Below are 18,784 nucleotides of genomic sequence, written 5' to 3'. Positions count from 1 at the left end.
GCAGATGGATATCCAGTTTTGCCAGCACCATTTGTTAAAAAGACTGTCTTTTCCCCATTTGATGGACTTTGGGCCCTTGTCGAAGATCAGATGACTGTAGGTTGATGGATTTACATCTGGGTTCTCAATTCTGTTCCATTGGTCAATGTATCTGTCATTGTACCAGTACCTGATTTGTGATTTTTAAAAAACTTGAACCAGAAATTGTGTGGTGAGATGTAGACAAAGCACTGGTATTTAATTTGAAATAGTGATCATTCTCTTTTATTTGGAATACTTTATATTAATTAATACTTGGTAATTTTTTTTGACATTTTTAAAATTAGTCATCTCAGTAGATGTTTAATGAATGAATGCTTTGTGTGATAATTAGCAAGAACATGAATTGTGCAGCCAGGACTGGGTTATAATTCCATGATTAGCCTTTTAAGCATTTGGAGTAGAAATTGGAAGTAGAGGCCATAGTTTTACTTAAAATGGGAGGAAGTAAGGTACAACTACAACTTTTAGTTAGAAAAGGAAAAGGAAATAGGAAAATTAGAAGCAGAAGAGTTTGAGAGAAACAGTAATTTAAAGGGGGCAGGAAATGATGACTTTTTCCCAAGTTTGAACAGAGAAAGAGGGAATTAAAATTAAATTTTTATTTATAAAACATTTATTTTATTTATCGGAATTAAAAGAGGAATTAAAAATTAATTAGAAGAACTTCTGTGACGAATGCAGGTTAAGAAGTTAATAACTTTTTAATATCATTTTAAATGGAGGAGATTATTTTTTTCCTAGTGCTTGGGATCTGAGTCAGAGACGGCCTCAGGACCAAGTTCATTCTTTAAAATTTTCAGTCTCCAGTGTCTGGAAAAAAGGGAATCAAATTATTTTAATATTCAGAGTCAGTTAACCTAACTAGAAAAACTCCTTTTCCTGAAAGAACTGGTTAAGGGAGTTTTCTGTGATGTAGACAGTTGATTATGAATGTGTTACATCATGTCAAGCTGAAATGGGTAACTTTTGCTGAATGTAATACAGCTAAGTGCAAAGATTACATTGTGTGAAGTGATTGATAATTTACTGTAATTAACATCTTTCTCTTTCTGCTAACAGTACTTCACTTATTTTAAGTGTATATATTTTAAATTTATTACATAAAAATTTTGTTTGAAATATAGTGTATAATAAGGTGTTAAACTTCAGTAAATGAACTCCAGTCACATCAGATGTCTAGCTTGTGTAATGTGACAGTTGACCATAATATTAAATCAAAACAGATTTATAGATAAAATACTGTAGATCAAAATTTTAAAATGGGATTAAATCTTTTTATGTATGAAGAATTTTTATCTTTCCTTAAGCTGAAAACTGGTTTGAGAATAAACTGTATTGGAAGTTACTACCTTAAAAGCAAGGATGGCAAGGCTACGTTTCACATACTTTGGACATGTTGTCAGGAGGGATCAGTCCCTGGAGAAGGACATCATGCTTGGTAAAGTAGAGGGTCAGCAAAAAAGAGGAAGACCCTCAATGAGATGGATTGACCCAGTGGCTGCAACAGTGAGCTCAAGTGTGACAATTGTGAGGATGGCTCAGGACTGGGCAGTGTTTTTACTCTGTTGTACCGGAGGTTGCTATGAGTTGGAACAGACTCGACGGCAGTTTACAACAACCACTGGTATTAAAATTCAGCCCTTGTTCTCTAGCATCTAGCACAGTGTCTGGTGCATTTAAGGCATGCGTTTGAATAAATTTTTTTATTTAAAGTTATTAAAACCCCGTTGTCACTGAGTCAGTTCTGACTCATAGTGACCCTATAGGACAGAGTAGAACTGCCACATAGGGTTTCCAAAGAGCGGCCAACCTTTTGGTTTGCAGCCGAGCTCTTAACCACTGTGCCACCAGGGCTTAGAATTCTGTAGGTTAAATCTTTCTGAGGGTAAAGAATGGACTATGATATTTTGACGTATCTTCTAATACATAAACATTCAAATTTTATAACCATAGTACTATTTTATGCCATTATTTCTCTCAGCTCCTAGAATAGTGAATAGCAGGCACTTAATATATTGTTCATCTGTAAGTCCTGTATTAGGTTTAGCCATGTGAAATTGCCAATAATCAATCAACCCCCCCCCTTTTTTTTTTAACCTATAAGAACAACAGTTTCATGTGGTTTAGTCTAATTCTAATATTAATTTGGTTTGGGAATAATGTGACTATACTTCCTTTGGATGCTGTGCTGACCATTGAGTTAAAATAGAGTAAAAAAGTTATTTTGTGTTTATAAGTTAGTGGTTACTTTTTATACCATTCTGTTGTAAAATCAAAGAGTTCTGAAGAAGTAGACCATCAGTAATTCAGTAGATCAATTGACAGGGCTGGAGGGTTTCAAAAGGGAGGAGGGCTATTTATAATGATGTTTAACTTAAATTTATCAAAAAATTTCCTTGTTTGAAAATTTCAGAGTAACATTTCTTATTGGATATTTCCTAAAGTGAAATATTGGAGTTATTTTGGTGTTTCTCATATTTCTATAAAGAATATTAAAGCAACATTCATCCAAGAGAATTTGTATGTTTGATTAGTTTGGGAAATGCAGTTTTATTCTGAGTTACTGTAATCAACATTTTGTTTGTATTCAGTGTGCTTTATTTTATATGTCTCTAAAGAATAACAGTGATCAGCTCGGATAACTTGTGGATACTTTCTTTCTGAAGTAACACAATTTTCTTTGTTTTTAGTGCCACCATGGCAACTGCACCGTACAACTACTCTTACATCTTTAAATATATTATTATTGGTAAGTTTATTTAACTTACAGTCTTGTTCCCCAAAGAAGGTTAATACACAAAATATTTACATACTAATATATCACTTCAGAAGGAGTGAATGTTTTTCTTGCTGCTCAATTAAAGCACCCTTGATAAGATTATTTTTGCATTAACAGTGGCCTTAGGTACTTCAGTAATGTAATGTTGGGTACCCTATGAAGTGATATTGGTTGTTCTTGAGGGCTACCTGAAAGTTTGTTAATGCGGGGACTGTGATTAATTTCCTAGGAGTGCTGAAACATTCCCAAAATACCATGATAGCCTTCAGATCCCTCTGGATTCCAAAAATTGGTAGAGAACATTCATTGAGAATAAATTGTGTAATATACATAAACTATAATAATGCTGTTTTTCCCCCGTAAGTTTCAAGAAGAATTTGCTCAAATTAAAACTCTTAATGCTGCGTATCAAGTATAGTTGTAAAAGGAAAGTTGAAAGTACACTTGTCTTTCAGATAAATCTTCATACTAGAACATGTTACTTTAATGTTGAGCTGTGTGACTTTGTAATATTTTCTTCATCAAGGGTTAAAATTGCTGTAGTACAGTCAGAGATGACAATTGTTTTATTAAGTTCTTGTATTGCAAATTATTTTCTGTAGATTTATATAAGAAATATGAGGTAAGATGGCACCTAGTGAATCAAGCTTCCAAACTCAGTTTGTTATTTCTGCTTGTTATGATGCCCTATTTGTAACTGGTAGAAGTCTTTTGCTTCCACAGGTTAAGGGAAAAAACAAAGCACAGCTTGGTGTTCCACAGTTGAAACATTCAAAGTAAAAACTACCATTATAACAATTTCTCTGCTAAAAAGCACTTCCCAGCTAGTGGCTATTTATTAAAATAGTAATTAATTAGAAAAATAGTAATTAATTTACAGCCGAATTCTATCACTTGTAAAGATGGGACTAGTCAATTTGTAATTCACAGTGAAAACTGACTTTTAGGATCTTTTGAATTCATTATGAAGTATGGAAATACAACTTTTCTAGGTATCCTGGAAATTTGTGATGCAATATGATATAAGGGGTATAACAGTCATTGAATATGATTATGAGAGTACAGAATTGAGAAATGTAACTGCCATCTGAAACTTTTTTTTTTTTAATAGGGGACATGGGAGTAGGAAAATCTTGCTTGCTTCATCAGTTTACAGAGAAAAAATGTAAGTTCAATGTGTGAGGTAAAATATTAGTAGATTTCTTTATAGTTACTTTCCTGCCTTTTAAAAAATGTCATTTTCAGTGTACTCTGTGCATTTAAGGAGTCTCTGGGTGGTGCAGACGGTTAAGTGCTCAACTTATTAGCTGAAAGGTTGGGTGTTCAGACCCATCTAGAGATACCTCAAAAGCCAGACCTGGCGCTCTGCTTCTGAAAGGTCACAGCTTTGAAAATCCTATGGAGCAGTTCTGCTCTGCACAAGTGAGTCAGAATCAAGTCGACAGCAACTTGCAAATAAAATTTAATATGCTGACATATTTAGAGTATTGATTTTTTAAATGCAATGTATAATTTGATTTGTTTAGAGTTCTTGATGGTAAAAACTTAAAGGTAATTTTTAAAAATGCCTAGTATAATGTCATGTTTAAATAATCTCACTTAAGTTTCCATTATAAGAATTGTTTTACTAGGGGAAAATTGCTGTATATAACATTTGTTAATTAAATAGAAGTAAATTTGAAATATTTAAAGTGGTATTGTTTCTATATTCATTCATGACCAGAGTGATTAAGAGTCAGAGTACAACTAAACTTTGTCTTGGGCGGTAGTGGAAGGGGCTAGTTTGTTTTATGTAACTTGTATGCTAAATATGGAGTTCCTGGGTGGTGAGAACAGTCAAGCACTGGGCTGCTTAACTGAAAGGCTGGTGATTTTAATCCACCCAGAAGTGCCTTGGAAGAAAGGCCCTGGTGATCTGAAAGATCACAACATTGAAAACCCTGTGGAGCTCAGTTCTACTCTGAAACACGTGAGTTTGCCATAAGTCAAACTTGACAGTAGCTGGGTTTTTTGTTTGTTTGTTTATTTGTTTTTTACCAATTGACAAACTAGGTAGGGCTGAGCTGGGCCGTTCTTCTGATCTCACCTGGCTACAGACATCTGGAGTCTTAATTGGGTGTGAAAAGCCAACATGGATTCATTTAGTTTTGTTTTGTTTTTTGTTTTTTTAATAATATTTTATTGTGCTTTTGGTGAGAAGTACACAGCAAATTAGGTTCCCATTTAACAATTTCTACAGATATTGTTTAGAGCCCTGGTGGCTCAGTGGTTAAGAGCTTGGCTGCTAACCAAAAGGTTGGCAGTTCGAATCCACTAGCCGTTCCTTGGAAACGTTATGGGGCAGTTCTGCTCTGTCCTATAGGGTCACTATGAGTTGGAATCTGTTCAACGGCAACAGGTTTTTGATACATACTGTTCAGTGACATTGGTTACATTTTTCACAACATTTCAACATTCTCATTATTTTTGTTCTGGTTGTTTGTTTCCATTAATCTAGCTTCCCTGTCCCCCCGCTCCCCCAGCCCCATAACTGGTTTTTTATGCTAAATATAATTGAAAATTTTCCATATAGTTTTGAAATTGTTTCTATGGCATTTTTGTACTTCTTACCACAGAGGTTTGATATAACATTTTATGACATGTCCAGTGTCTGTGTGTACTTGTACCATAAAGTAGTGGGTTTAGGTTGTCAAGTGACCTAATTATAAGGAAAGGACTAATGTATTTGTCCTATTGGCCTGTTGTTGCTTCTGCTGTGTGCCGTCGAGTCAATTCCAACTCCTAGCGACCCTGTGGGGCAGAGTAGAGCTGCCCGATAGGGTTTCCCAGGCTGTACTCTTTCTCTCTCTCTCTCTTTTTTAATTTTTCATATAAAAATTTATATGCATGTTGTTTTGTGACATTAGTTGCAATCCCCACAATGTGACAGCACACTCTTCTTTTCCACCCTGGGTTCCCTCTGTCCGTTCAACCAGTTCCTGTCCTTCCTGCCTTCTCATCCTGCCTCCGGTGAGGAGCTGCCCATTTGTTCTCGTTTATCTGATTGAACTAAGAAGCACAGTCCTCCCGTGTATTATTTTTTGTTTTGTAGTGCTGTCTGAAGAGTGGGCTTTGGAAATGATTCTAGTTCTGGGTTAGCAGAGCATACAGGGGCCATAGTTTTGGGGGTTCCTCCAGTCTTTGTCAGACCATTAAGTCTGATCTTTTTATGTGAATTTGAATTCTGCTCTGCACTTTTCTCCCACTCTGTCTAGGACACTCTGTTGTGTTCCCTGTCATGGTGGTCGTTGGTGGTAGCTGGGCACCATCTGTTCTTCTGGTCTCAGGCTGGTGGAGTCTCTGGTTTATGTGGACTTTTAGTTTCTTGGGCTAATATTTTCCTTGTGTCTTTGGTGTTCTTCATTCTTCTTTGCACCAGGTGGGTTGGGACCAGTTGATGCATCTTAGATAGACACTCGCGATCCTAGGCTATAATCTTTATGGGAGTAGATGGCCAGGTATTTTCTCCTACGGAGCGGCTTGTGGGTTCAAACTGCTGCCTTTTTGGTTAGCAGCCAAGCACTTTAACCATTGTGCCACTAGGGCTCCTTCCTAGTGGCCTAGACATGTATAACATATATAAATATATATATAAATATATATATTAAACATGATGGTATCGTTTGAGACACTGATAGTATTTTTCAGGATGAAAATTTGTTTGACTGACAGCTCTTATAAGGAGTCCTAATGCCACTGATTGATTTGTTATATGTAATGATTGTTTGAAGGCTACATAATATAACGTTGGTATTGTGAAGTGTTTATTTCATTAAAATCCTTATTATTACTTAACAGATTTTTCTAGTCCAGGAATCAGCAAACTGTGGCCTGTGGGCCAAATCCAGCCACTGCCTGTTTTTGTAAAGTTAGTTTTACTGAAACAAAGCCATAACCATTTTATATATTGTCTGTGGTTGCTCTTGTGCTTCAACCACAGAGTCGAGTAGTAGTGACGGAGACCATATGGTCTACAAAGCCTAAAATCTGGCCCTTTACAGAAGTTTGCTGACCTCTGTTCTAGTCCAGTCACATATCTCTGATTTCTTACTTCTGGATCTTTGCCAATTTAATTTTCAGTATGTTTTCAAGTATATTTATAGTCTGCAAGAATTAATACATCATTTGATTATTCAGTGACTTCAAATTCACTTGATTTTTATTTCCCCCAACTGATCTTAATTTGATGTTTTCTGGAAATTGGGGATATTATAATATATTTTTTCCTCCCTAACAGTTATGGCTGATTGTCCTCACACAATTGGTGTTGAGTTTGGTACAAGAATAATTGAAGTTAGTGGCCAAAAAATCAAACTGCAGATTTGGGATACAGCAGGACAGGAGCGGTTTAGGGCTGTTACACGAAGCTACTACAGAGGTGCTGCAGGAGCACTTATGGTGTATGATATCACTAGGTAAGAGACTTAATAATTTCTCAACTTTCATACCTGGAAAAAGAAACCTACTTTGGGCAGTGTTTCTCTTTTATTGGTAGGCATTCTTTGGCTTGTAATTGTGTGACTGTAAATGAAATTATTTGGGATTTATAGTTTCTTCACTAAATTGCTGTGTAAAACTTGATGACAGAACATGTTGATATCCTTTTCTGAAAGTGGGTATAACTGGAAAAAACTTTAGAATATGGTGGAGTGAATGGAAGAATATAGTTCTGAAAAGCAGCATTAGTGGAATTATTTGAGGTGAAAAAATATTTTATACCAAACTTTATTCCTTTCACACCAGTAGAAAGCAAACAAGTCTCGTGGAGTTACTCTGTTCAATCTCTAGTGTTAAAATTGACACCTTCTCAAAATAAGGCCAAGCAAAGAATTAAGTAGTTTTGCTAATCCAACATGGTAGATTATAAATAGGTTTTATACTTGCATCTGAAAGTGTTTGAGTATTTAATAGTTTATTTCTTTATATTTCTTTTTGTCCTAAAATGGATTAAAGTGGCCTATATTACGGCATGCAGAAAGATTAGATTTATTCGACTGTTTCTGGAAACTCGTAACACTTGATAGACTAACAAGCGTGGGCTGTAAAGCTTTGCCTTTGGAGAACGTGGGAAACTGCACTACTTCATTAGACCCTGTCCTGTTTGTATACTGGAAGCTAGAAAATGAACTGGATCACATTTTATGCTGATGCAGAGCAGCAGTCTAAAGCAGTGTGACTCTTGTCTCACTTTTTTTGGGGGGGCGGGGAGCAGGGTGGGAGAGTGGGACCAAGTGATAATTAGACTTTTTTGGGAAATGTTTTAGACTTTTTCCTTCTTGAAGAGTCACGATGCATATTAGCATATTAGGACTCTGAGAACTTGCGTAGTAAAGTTCTTTACTGTTTAACTTTGTTAAATTTGGCGTTTTCTAAGCTTATTTTATTGAGGAACACACTTTAAAACATACTTTGTAAACATAGTAAATATTTTTGGCAAAACTTAATCTATTCAGGTCATCAGAAGTGCTTTAGCTGGAAACAAATGTCCACAGTTGATGAATGGATGAACACAATGTGGTATATCCATACAATGGAATATTATTCAGTTAAAATAAGGAATGACATTCTGATACATGCTACAACATGGATGAACCTTGAAAACATTATGCTGAGTGCAAGAAGCCAGTCACAAAAGGCCACATATTGTATAATTCCGTTTATGTGAGATATCCAGAATAGGCCAATCTATAGAGACAGAAAGTATATTGGTAGTTATCAGGGGATGGGGAGTGACCAATAATGGGCATATGAGGTTTCTTTTGGGTACGATTAAAATGTTCTGGAATTAGATAGGGGAGATCAATACACAACTGTGTGAATATACTAACACCCACTAAATTGCATACTTTAAGAAGGTGAGTTTTGTAGTATGTTTATTGTATCTCAGTAAAGCTGTTATTTAAATAAGTAATTCAGGTCTTAGGTGCTTGCTTGATTCAGTGTCATAGTATAGTGACATTGTTGCATGACACCTGTTTTTTCTATTTTTTTTCCTATTAATCCTTGACATTTTACAGATTTAACAGTTTCTACTTTAATAATACTTTTTATTCTTGGCATTAAGTCTAATTCTTACAAGGTACTTTGCTAAGTTGGCAGCATAGCAGTTATTTGGGTGTATCAGTTATTTAATGTATCATACCCAACCTCCACACCAAAGTTAGGGATATTTTAATACTTTTATTTTACCATTAGTACTGTCACTTAATGAATATTCAGATGATACTGTATTTATATATTTAAAATTATAACAACAATGAATTTTAAATTCTTAATGTGACAGTTATCAGAATCACTGGCCAGTACATGTAAATAATAATGTTTACATGATCTTGATGATACTTTCATAGAATGTGTATTTCTGTTTACCAGTTTAAAGTGGTGGCAGTTTGTAATTCACTCTCCCTGCTAGCTTTGAAATTTTATGTTATCAAAATCAGTATAAATATTTTTGAACTTGTGTTAAAGTTTTGTGCATGAAGTAAGACATCTGTTGTGTAAAAGCAAGGTATGCCAATACTACAGATATTGAGCAGTGATAAGGCTTGTGTTTTTTAGAAATTGTATTTGAACATTATTAGAAAATTCTAAAACATTGGAAAAAAAGTTGTTACTTTGATTTATATGACATTAGATTTTTTTGAAATTTAGGTGGTGAATTACATATAACGTGATACAGCATAATAAAAAAAAAAAGAGAGACTGAGTCAGGTGCTCTTTTTAGTTCCCACTGGAAAAGGATTAAATGTGTGTAATACTGAGTTTCATGTGAGCACCAGCAGCTGGAGAACATGGAATGTATTCGGACATGTGGTGGGTGGAAAAGGATTCTAGGCCTGACTCTGTGAAATCATATCTTTGTGGGTTTCTGTTTCCTCACCTGTTATTTAAATGAGTAAGGTGGGTTAATGTTCTGTGAGTCTATAATTCAAAAACATTTCAACCTTCAAAATTTGTATTGTCTTGACCCCTTGGGTAGATTCTACTTTGTATAATGTTGTAAATTATTTTATTTGCTATCTTTGGGCCTACGTGGCTAGTGTGAATGAGCCTGTAAGTTTAACTCTTGCTTGGAGAGAGTGGAGAAAGAGGTCAGTCTGAATCCCAGAATGATTTAGCTGCCTGGTAAATAAGAATACAAAGTTAGGATAAGCTAGTTCTCTGATATATAGGGGCTTGAATTTACAGTCAGATATCCTACATGCCTTTTTAAAGCTGGTTTTTATGATGATGTAATTAGCTTTCTCTGTAAATTATTATTAAGGAAGGGGGAATTATACACCAGGTACAATAGTATGACAATCTTGGTTTCTAATTGAGAATTCCTAAAATTTAAGAACAGTTGCAAAAATACTTTTCCATTGAGTGTCCTTGGTTAGGCATTTTGGTACTTTGTCTTTATTTTGTGATTGAAAATCTGGATGATTTTAGTTTTGACTTAAGATAGAAAACTCTGAGTTCAGAATTGTTTTCTATCAGTTTTCTGTTTGTTCCTTGCTTGCTTATTGGTCTGTTTCCGAAAGTGCTTTCAGTGTAAGTAAATTACTCCTGACATGTAAGTAATTAGCAAAGTTGTTGGATATTGAATTATTTATTTGAAAATAATGTGTTTGGCTAAATTTTTGATTGATAAGTATGTGGTTGTATTTAACAACAGTTGTTCCTCAGGGTGACAATCTAGTCAAAGCCAAAATACTCACTTTGTTAGGATCTGTTGATTATAGTATGTATTTTAAATATTTATTGAAGTTTCTTCTTTTTTAAAAAATGGCAATTGTATGTAATGGTCACAACTTTAAACTTTAATTTTTGCAGAAGAAGTACATATAACCACTTAAGCAGCTGGTTGACAGATGCAAGGAATCTCACTAATCCAAATACTGTAAGTTAAATGACATCTTTTTTATATAAAATTTAAAATTATAAATAACCTAAAAAGGAAAACCATTTTACTGGTGGGTTTTTTTTTTTTGTGTTTGGGTACTAAGAATGAGGGAATCTTTTGTTTTATTCTTAAATGAATTGAAGCAAACATTTTTTTCAGTTCTAATTACCCCTGGTCTTATATTTTATTATACTTAGATTTTGTTCATCTTTATGGTTAAAAAAAAAAAGAAATTGAAAGTTGTAAATGGGGTGGTGATCAAGTGGAGGCTATGAAACCTGAAGTTACCATTTTTAAAGGGATCTGCATTAGTTTCGCAAAGTATTACCATTGGGGGAAACTGGGCACAAGGGATCTCTGTATTATTTTTTATAACTGCATGTGAATCTACAGTAGTCTCCGTAAAAATTTTTAGTTAAAATAAAGGGAATCTGCATGCTTTAAAAAATTAGTTTCTCTATTAGTTTTCCCTAGGGCTGCTGTAACAAAGTACCACAAAGTGCTGTACCAGAAAGGAACAGAAATTTATTCTCAGTTCCGGAGGCTAGAAGTCTGAATTCAGAGTGTTGGTAGATCCATGCTATTTCTGAAGGCTCTAGGGGAAGACCCTGTCTTGTCTCCTCCAGCTTCTGGTATCCCCAGGCATTCCTTGGAATATGGCAGCATAATTCTGATCTCTGCCTCCATCTTCACATAGCTGTTTTCCGTCTGTGTCTCTTGTCTCTTCTTTTTTTATAAGGACACCAGTCATATTGGATTAGGCCACCTCTACCCTAGTATGATCTCATGTTAACTTATTACATCTGCAAAGACACAATTTCTAAATAAGGTCACATTCACAAGTACTCCGGATTAGGTTTTAACATTCTTTCTGGGCAACACAATGCAACCCATAATATCCTCTTAACAAGACTTAGAAGATATTTATTGAGATTTTTAAAGGACAACCACCATGGTAGACCCTGCAGTATACAAACATAAATCTGGGTTCTTGGCCCCCCCAAGAGCTTATAGTCTAGCAGGGAAAGGACAAATAACTGTGCTGCAAAGCAGATTGAAATATGGGTTGGAAAGAGAGTGACTGATGGAGTGCTTGGGGAGCCCAGGAAAAGCAGTATCATCTGAAGAAACCAACTTTATAAAGGAGGTAGCATTTGAGCTGGGCCTTAAGAGGTTGAGTAAAGTTTTGGTAGATGCTGTTGAGGATATTCTAGGAACAGTATGAGAAAAGGCACTGAGCTGTGACTGATACTGACTTTCTCAAGAACAAAACTTGTATCTCACTTACCTTTGTACAACCAGCATCTTGCAGAGGCCTGGCTCAGTAAATACGTAATCATTGGTAAGATTGGCTTTTATCAGGGAACAGCAATTTAGTCATATTGAGAATCAGTTAACATTGTATGCCTGTTATGCTAGGGACTGTGCCTGGAACTTCTACATACATTATCACATTAAACCCACTGTAGGTACACACATAAACCTATATGTGAATGTTCATAGCAGCTTTATTTACAGTAGCCAAAACCTGGAAAGAACCCAAATATTTCTCAGCGGATGAACAGTTAAACACTGTGGCACACCCACACTATGGACTACTACTCAACAATAAAAAGGAATGCATTGGGTTTCCTATTTGTGTTCTAGCACCCAGATTTGCACCCCCAGCACCTAGCAGAGGCAGGGCTCAGTAAATACATAATCAGTAGTAAGATTGGCTTTTGTCAGGGAGTAGCAGTGGTAGTGTTTTCCTACCACTGACTTGCCGAGTGACCTTTGGCAAGTCTTTTTCCTTTTTGAGCTTTAATTTCTTTACTTGTAGCCTGAAGGAGTTGAACTAGTAGTCTTTAAATTTTTTGAGGGTCCCAGAACCTTTTGAAAATCTGGTAAGAGCCACAGACTTTCTTCCCCAGGGAATGTCATTTGCACAGAATTTTGTATTTAATTTCAGGGCATTCACAGAGCCCCTGGAGCTTGTCCGTAGACTCTTAGTGATCTTTCTCAGATAAATCATAATCTTTGGCCTAGACCATGGACTGCCAAACTATGGCCTGTGGGCTGGACTGAATGATTTTTTACATTTTTTTAAGGGTTTTAACAAAACATCAAAGAAGAATATGCAACGGAGACCATGTGGGGCCCTAAAGCTAAAATATTAACTATCTGGCCTTTTACAGAAAGTTTGCCTAGATAATTACTAAGACCTCTCTTAGTACTTAGGACTTAATGATTTGGTGGTTCTGCCTCATAGATAGTTGCTGGTATTTGGTTTCCTTTATTTTTATATTTTTAAATACTGTGTTTTTGGTGAAGGTTTACACAGCAGTTTAGGTTCCCATTCAACAATTTCTACACAGATTGTTCAGTGACATTGTTTACATTCTACACAATACGTGAACATTCTCATTGTTTCCATTCTGGTTGTTCCATTTCCATTAATCTCCTTTCCCTGGCCCCTTACATTCTAATCTTTGTTATAAAGTAATTGTTGACTGTTTGGTTTCATAGGTGATTTTTTTAAAGAAGCACAGTACTTAGGGGTCATAATTCATTATTTCATTATTTATTTTGAACATTTTATCGTGTTTTAGGTGAAAGTTTACACAGCAAATTAGTTTCCCATTAACAATTCATACACAGATTGTTCTGTGACATTGGTCACCTGTCACTGCAATGTGTCAGCACTCTTGCCATTTCCACTGTGCCTTCCCCGTTTCCCTGCCCCTCCTTGCCTTCTCTTCTTTGCTTTTGGGCAGATAGTGCCCGTTTGGTCTTGATAGTTGATTGTTCTAAGGACATTCCTCACGGGTGTTACTGTTTATTTTATAGGCCAATCTATTATTTAGCTGAAAGGTGACCTCTGGGAGTGGCTTCAGTTCCAGGTTAAAAGGGTATCTTAGGGCGATAGTCTCAGGGTGCCTCCAGTCTTTATCGGTCCAGTAAATTTGGTCTCTTTTATGAATTTGAGTTTCGTTCTACTTTTTTCTCCCATTCTAACCAGGACCTTTTATTGTGTCCCTGGTCAGAGCAGTTGGTAGTGGTAGCAGGGCACCATCTAGTTCTGGTCTCAGGCTACAGGAGGCTGTAGTTCATATGGGCCATTAGTCCTGTGGACTAATTCGCTTCCTGGAGTTTTTGGCATCCTTCACTCTCCTTTGCTCCAGGCAGAAAGAGACCAGTAGTTGTATCTTAGATGGCCACTCACTTGCAAGCTTTTAAGACTCCAGACACTAGTCACCAAACTAGGATGTAGAACATAACTTTGTGAATTACATTATGCCAGTTGACCGAGATGTCCCACAAAACTATGGTCCTAATCCTTCAAACCCAGAAATCCAATCCTGTGAGATGTTTGGTTATGTCTGAGATGTAATCTGTAACTGTACCCCCATGTGTTTTCTTACATACCGTCGCACAGACGTGTATACATAAACATGCATACACCAGGATAAAAAGAAACCCGTTGCCATCAAATTGATTCAGACTCATAGTGACCCTATCAGACAGAGCAGAACTGCCCCATAGGGTTTCACGGAGTGGCTGGTGGATTCAAACTGTTGACCTTTTGGTTAGCAGCCTGAGCTCTTAACCACTATGCTTCCACACCTATACACATATATATACATACCTATATGCTTATGTACATACATATAGATCCGCACATGTATGTTTTTGGTTGTTCTTGCTATTGTTTCAGAATTATATGTGCCATAGTAATTACCAACAGGTCCTCCTTGTTTACTTTTTAGTGACATTGTTTGCCTTCGTCAAGCTGTTACCACTTGGTTTCCTTTTTAGGCCTTTTAGGCCTGCATGGTTTTTGGATTTCAGAATATGCATGGTTGGTTTAAATAATTGCTTTTGTTTTAAGACATCTTTCTTTTTGGTCACAAATTAGGTAATAATTCTCATAGGAAATAAAGCAGATTTGGAGGCACAGAGAGATGTTACATATGAAGAAGCCAAACAGTTTGCTGAAGAAAATGGTGGGTTTCTTTTAAGACTTTTAATGGCTTTTTTTGGGGGGAGGGGGTCACACTTTGGGAAATTTCTAAGGAAAGGTGGGATTATTTGACTTTTTTTAATGCATACTGCACAAAAATCTCAAGAATGAGGAAATAACAGTGTGTCTCTGTGATTCATATTGGGGGTTGTACAAGTATTTAATGAGAAATATAAAGATTCCCTCCATCTCAAACTCACATACTCATTAAATATTGTGGTAGGAACTGATGGGAAACTTTTGTTCAGATGTTACTGAAGAAAATGCCCTTGTGAATTAATTTGAAATATCTTAATCGTTGTGTGAATTTTATTTTTAGGCTTATTGTTCCTTGAAGCAAGTGCAAAAACGTAAGTATAGCTAAGATGTAGATCATGTTTTGGTTACATTGAAGTTTCTCAAAGTAGAACCTTGAATATGAAAAAGGTGTACATCACTCTCTAGAATGAGAAGTTTCTATGTGTCCTAGTGCTCATGGCAGGGAGAATAGTAAAGCAAACATCCTTTTACTTCCTGTCTCAAATTTCAGAATAATAATTTTTGTTACTCTACCTAAAAGATTGGCCCTTGATTTTGTACCCATTGGTAACCCAGGTTAAAAAAATAAAACCATGTTTGCATTTCAAAAGTGTTTGACTTTCACAACTGAGGTTAGAGTTTGGCATCTCAGAGCCAAGTTTGGTCAACTTATTCACATGATACTTCTGATCATGGTAAAAAGCAAGACTTAAGGAAATACTCAGAGTCTAAGAATAATCAGAAGCATAACTAACATTTCTAATTGTTCTCTCATGTCCATATTGAACCCTAGGACTCCTATCATAGTTTCTCATTAACTAGGCCGAAGATTCCTTGCAGTGGTGAGGAGAGGCTAGCCCCTTACCGTTTAGCCCCATCTATGCTGTTAGTCCTAAAGGAACTGAAGTGTGAACATGGCTAAGCACAGATACATCACCATTACATGATAAAAAGAGCACAGTTCATGCTTGACTGATCAGACCATACAAATCCTGGAATCCTGTATGTTTGGAGATACTTCTGTTTGGAGTATTCACTCTGTTATCACAGAAGTGGCCTATGTTAACTGTCATATTTTATATTAATATATAGCATTTTAATGATTAGAACACATATACCATATTTTTACGCAAATACATGTTGCTGTAAAAAAAATTTGCTTAGTGCACTTACAAAAATAACCTTGTTAGGGGGCAGGGCATGGTTGGCAAACAAACGTAGAAGGTGTGCATTATTTGCGTAAAAATACGGTAGTTATCCAAATAGGGTTTGTAGAAACAGCTTAGTATCATGTGTATATGCTTTCCATAGAAAATATTTTTTCCATGTTGTTCTCTTAGCTCAGTCTTGTAGTCTTCTGGTAATCTTATTAGACGACAGTGGTTAAGTTGAAGACATCATGGTAGTTGACCAAAGCTTAGCAAAAAGTCAGTGTATAATGTCTTATCTTTTGTAGAAAACTGTGGTTCTTCAATAAAGTTGTTAATTGCCTCCTAGGGGAGAGAACGTAGAAGATGCGTTCCTTGAGGCTGCCAAGAAAATCTATCAGAATATTCAGGATGGAAGCCTGGATCTGAATGCTGCCGAGTCTGGTGTACAACACAAACCCTCAGCCCCGCAGGGAGGCCGGCTAACCAGTGAACCCCAGCCCCAGAGAGAAGGCTGTGGCTGCTAGTGACCTCTTTGCCATGGCCCCTCATTTGACCTTTCACCTATGTCTGTTGGAAGCAGTACTTTTTACTGCCTCATTGTCTTCTGTACATCTTACTGGGTTTAATTAAAAAAAAAAAAAAGAAAAAACAAAAACTCTGTTGTAAAAACAGTTTAACACAATACTAAACTGCTAAACAACTAGATGTAATCAGGTTATCAAAGGCAAGTAGAGTTATAAATCTCTCCTGCATGGTAAATCTAGACTTTTTTTTTCCCCCTTGATTGTCCTTGTGATATGTATGTCACCAATACATGATTTAAACTGAGCACTGATGCTGGACTTCATGATTTTTACCTCCCCCTCCCCCACCCCCCACCAAGCCCCCTTTGGCAAGGCTTTGTCTCACTGTACGGTTTAATTTGATATGTTAAGCCTTTCTCCTCATCTTTAACTGTTCAAGTATGTCTGTTATAATCAATAAGTTTATTGCTGTGAAATGACTTCTTATGCTAGAGAAGGGGTCCTGTAACTGCTTTTTTTGTTTTGTTTTTGTCAGACAAATTCCCTATTTTGTGTGGATGGCATTTTTCATGAGGAGGTTTGCTTCTGTCTTAGCCTTGTATAGGGAAAATATCCATTTATTTTTCTCTTGTGCTTATAGCTTTATCTTTTTTTTTATACCATTTTATCCTTTTCTCTTTAACAGAAAGTAAATATGTATAAAATTTGAAGGAACTGAACTAACAATACATTCTGTGTATATTATTTTAATGAAGAAAATAAATTGATTACTGGCATTATAACAGTATAAAGTACCAGTTTGTACAGTATGACCTATATGTGACCATGTTACTCCCTTCCATTTCCCAAAAGGAAATTAAGAAACAACTGCAGTTCACAGCACTGGCTTCACTCCTTGGTGCTGGCAGTGTTTGGGGATGTGCTGGAAAGAGCTCCTAGCGTGAGAGGATTAACACTACCAGATTCTGTTCCATCTTTGCACCATGGCTTACCTGCTGACTTTCTGAACTCTTCTTGTGCAATCGACAATGTGCTAACCTGCTTTTCTCTTTTTGGAAACGTTTTGCATTACAGGCTACATTTCTTGCCTTACTGTATAGAAAAAGAAAAAAGGCTGGGTTTATTATTGCACATTTTAAGCTTTTATACCTTTATCTTTTTGGAATGGTCAGATTCTGAATCCGACAGCTAGAACCGCAGGTCTGCTGTTAAGGGATTTTAAATTGTGCGTTTTTTACACTTCAGTGAAATAATTTCTCTCCTGTGTTCATAGTATGAAGGGGCTATTTTATGTCATGTTGGCATAAATTGTTTTGTGAAAGGGAAGGTGCTTCTAAAGGTATTTGTGCTGATAACAAAGTAAGTTACTACTTTGCATTAGGTGGTCTGGCCATTGAAAGAATACTGTACTATAAGAAACAATCTGATTTCTTTAGACAACAAATTTATGTTTTACCAGGTTCTTCACTGCTGTTTACTGATTTTAATTGAGCTTATGGTTCAGAGGCTGGGAATCAAGATGTCATTTGAAATAGGTAAACCTTAGCACACGACAAAATGCACTCAGCTCAACTGCTGTGTTTAAAATACACATTGTAAATCCCTCTTTATGGACACTAAAGTACATCTTTTGGGTTAAAAACACGTGGTAGTACCAGAGTATTGTATAGTCAATGTTAAATGAAAGCCAAAACTGGAATGCGCAGAAAGTAGGATTTGGTTAATTTGTGGGCTTATCTTTACTTTTGTCTTTAAGCTTTTTTAAAAGATTTCCTGCAGTACATTGGTATATTCTGTTAAAGACTTACAGTGATCCATTTTGCTTACACTGTTGCATCACAAGGAACTTGCCCAGGGACCATGACCTGCTGGTATGTGTGTATATTTACAAAACAAAATAAACAAACCACCCATTGGGATATAAGGTAGCAATCACAAACTAGACTGTGGCTTGTTTAGGTGCAATACCCTGATTCCCAAAGTTAGTTACAGTGGGCCTTATTGTTTTTGTGACAGAAGGATTTATTCAGACTGCTGTACTCTTCATTTGATGTAACAAAATGCTATTAATCTAAATATTTGTAAATAAAGTACCTGTATCTAGATTAAATTAAAATTGGTTGCATTATTTTCTGAACTATAATAGGATTTCTTACTTTCTTCAGGCGAACATTTGAGACTTGGCAGTTTTTACTACAGGAATTGTCCTTATTTATCGTATAAAGAGAAGTCTACATATGTAGTATATAAAACCACATCACTAAGTAATTGAGCTACAGTTTTATCCTTGTGTTTGGATTACACATGCCGTATGTTTTCAGTCATCCTTTTTCAGTGCAAGAT

The 18,784-nt window shown here is 36.0% G+C and overlaps 1 protein-coding gene across 2 annotated transcripts in view; it reads left to right on the top strand.

Annotated features, from left to right (window-relative positions):
* The window catches only part of RAB14 (RAB14, member RAS oncogene family), a 27,154-nt gene extending 8,597 nt beyond the window's left edge, over nt 1-18,557 (top strand). The window contains exons 2-8 of one of the 2 annotated variants that reach the window (XM_004375618.2): nt 2,733-2,791; nt 3,933-3,986; nt 7,098-7,275; nt 10,676-10,742; nt 14,644-14,731; nt 15,068-15,098; nt 16,264-18,557. In XM_004375618.2, coding sequence (XP_004375675.1) covers nt 2,740-2,791; nt 3,933-3,986; nt 7,098-7,275; nt 10,676-10,742; nt 14,644-14,731; nt 15,068-15,098; nt 16,264-16,441 — 648 coding nt within the window. In that variant the 5' untranslated portion in view covers nt 2,733-2,739 and the 3' untranslated portion in view covers nt 16,442-18,557. Of the gene's footprint in view, nt 1-1,595; nt 2,792-3,932; nt 3,987-7,097; nt 7,276-10,675; nt 10,743-14,643; nt 14,732-15,067; nt 15,099-16,263 lie in introns of those variants that run through there. The other variant, XM_023730664.1, reaches the window with a different exon arrangement.
* The last annotated feature ends 227 nt before the right edge of the window (nt 18,558-18,784 follow it).

This window comes from Trichechus manatus, unplaced genomic scaffold (genome assembly GCF_000243295.1).
Source record: "Trichechus manatus latirostris isolate Lorelei unplaced genomic scaffold, TriManLat1.0 scaffold00038, whole genome shotgun sequence".
NCBI lineage: Eukaryota > Metazoa > Chordata > Mammalia > Sirenia > Trichechidae > Trichechus > Trichechus manatus.
Note: the sequence above shows the minus strand (reverse complement) of the source record. Positions and strands in the feature narration are given on the sequence as shown.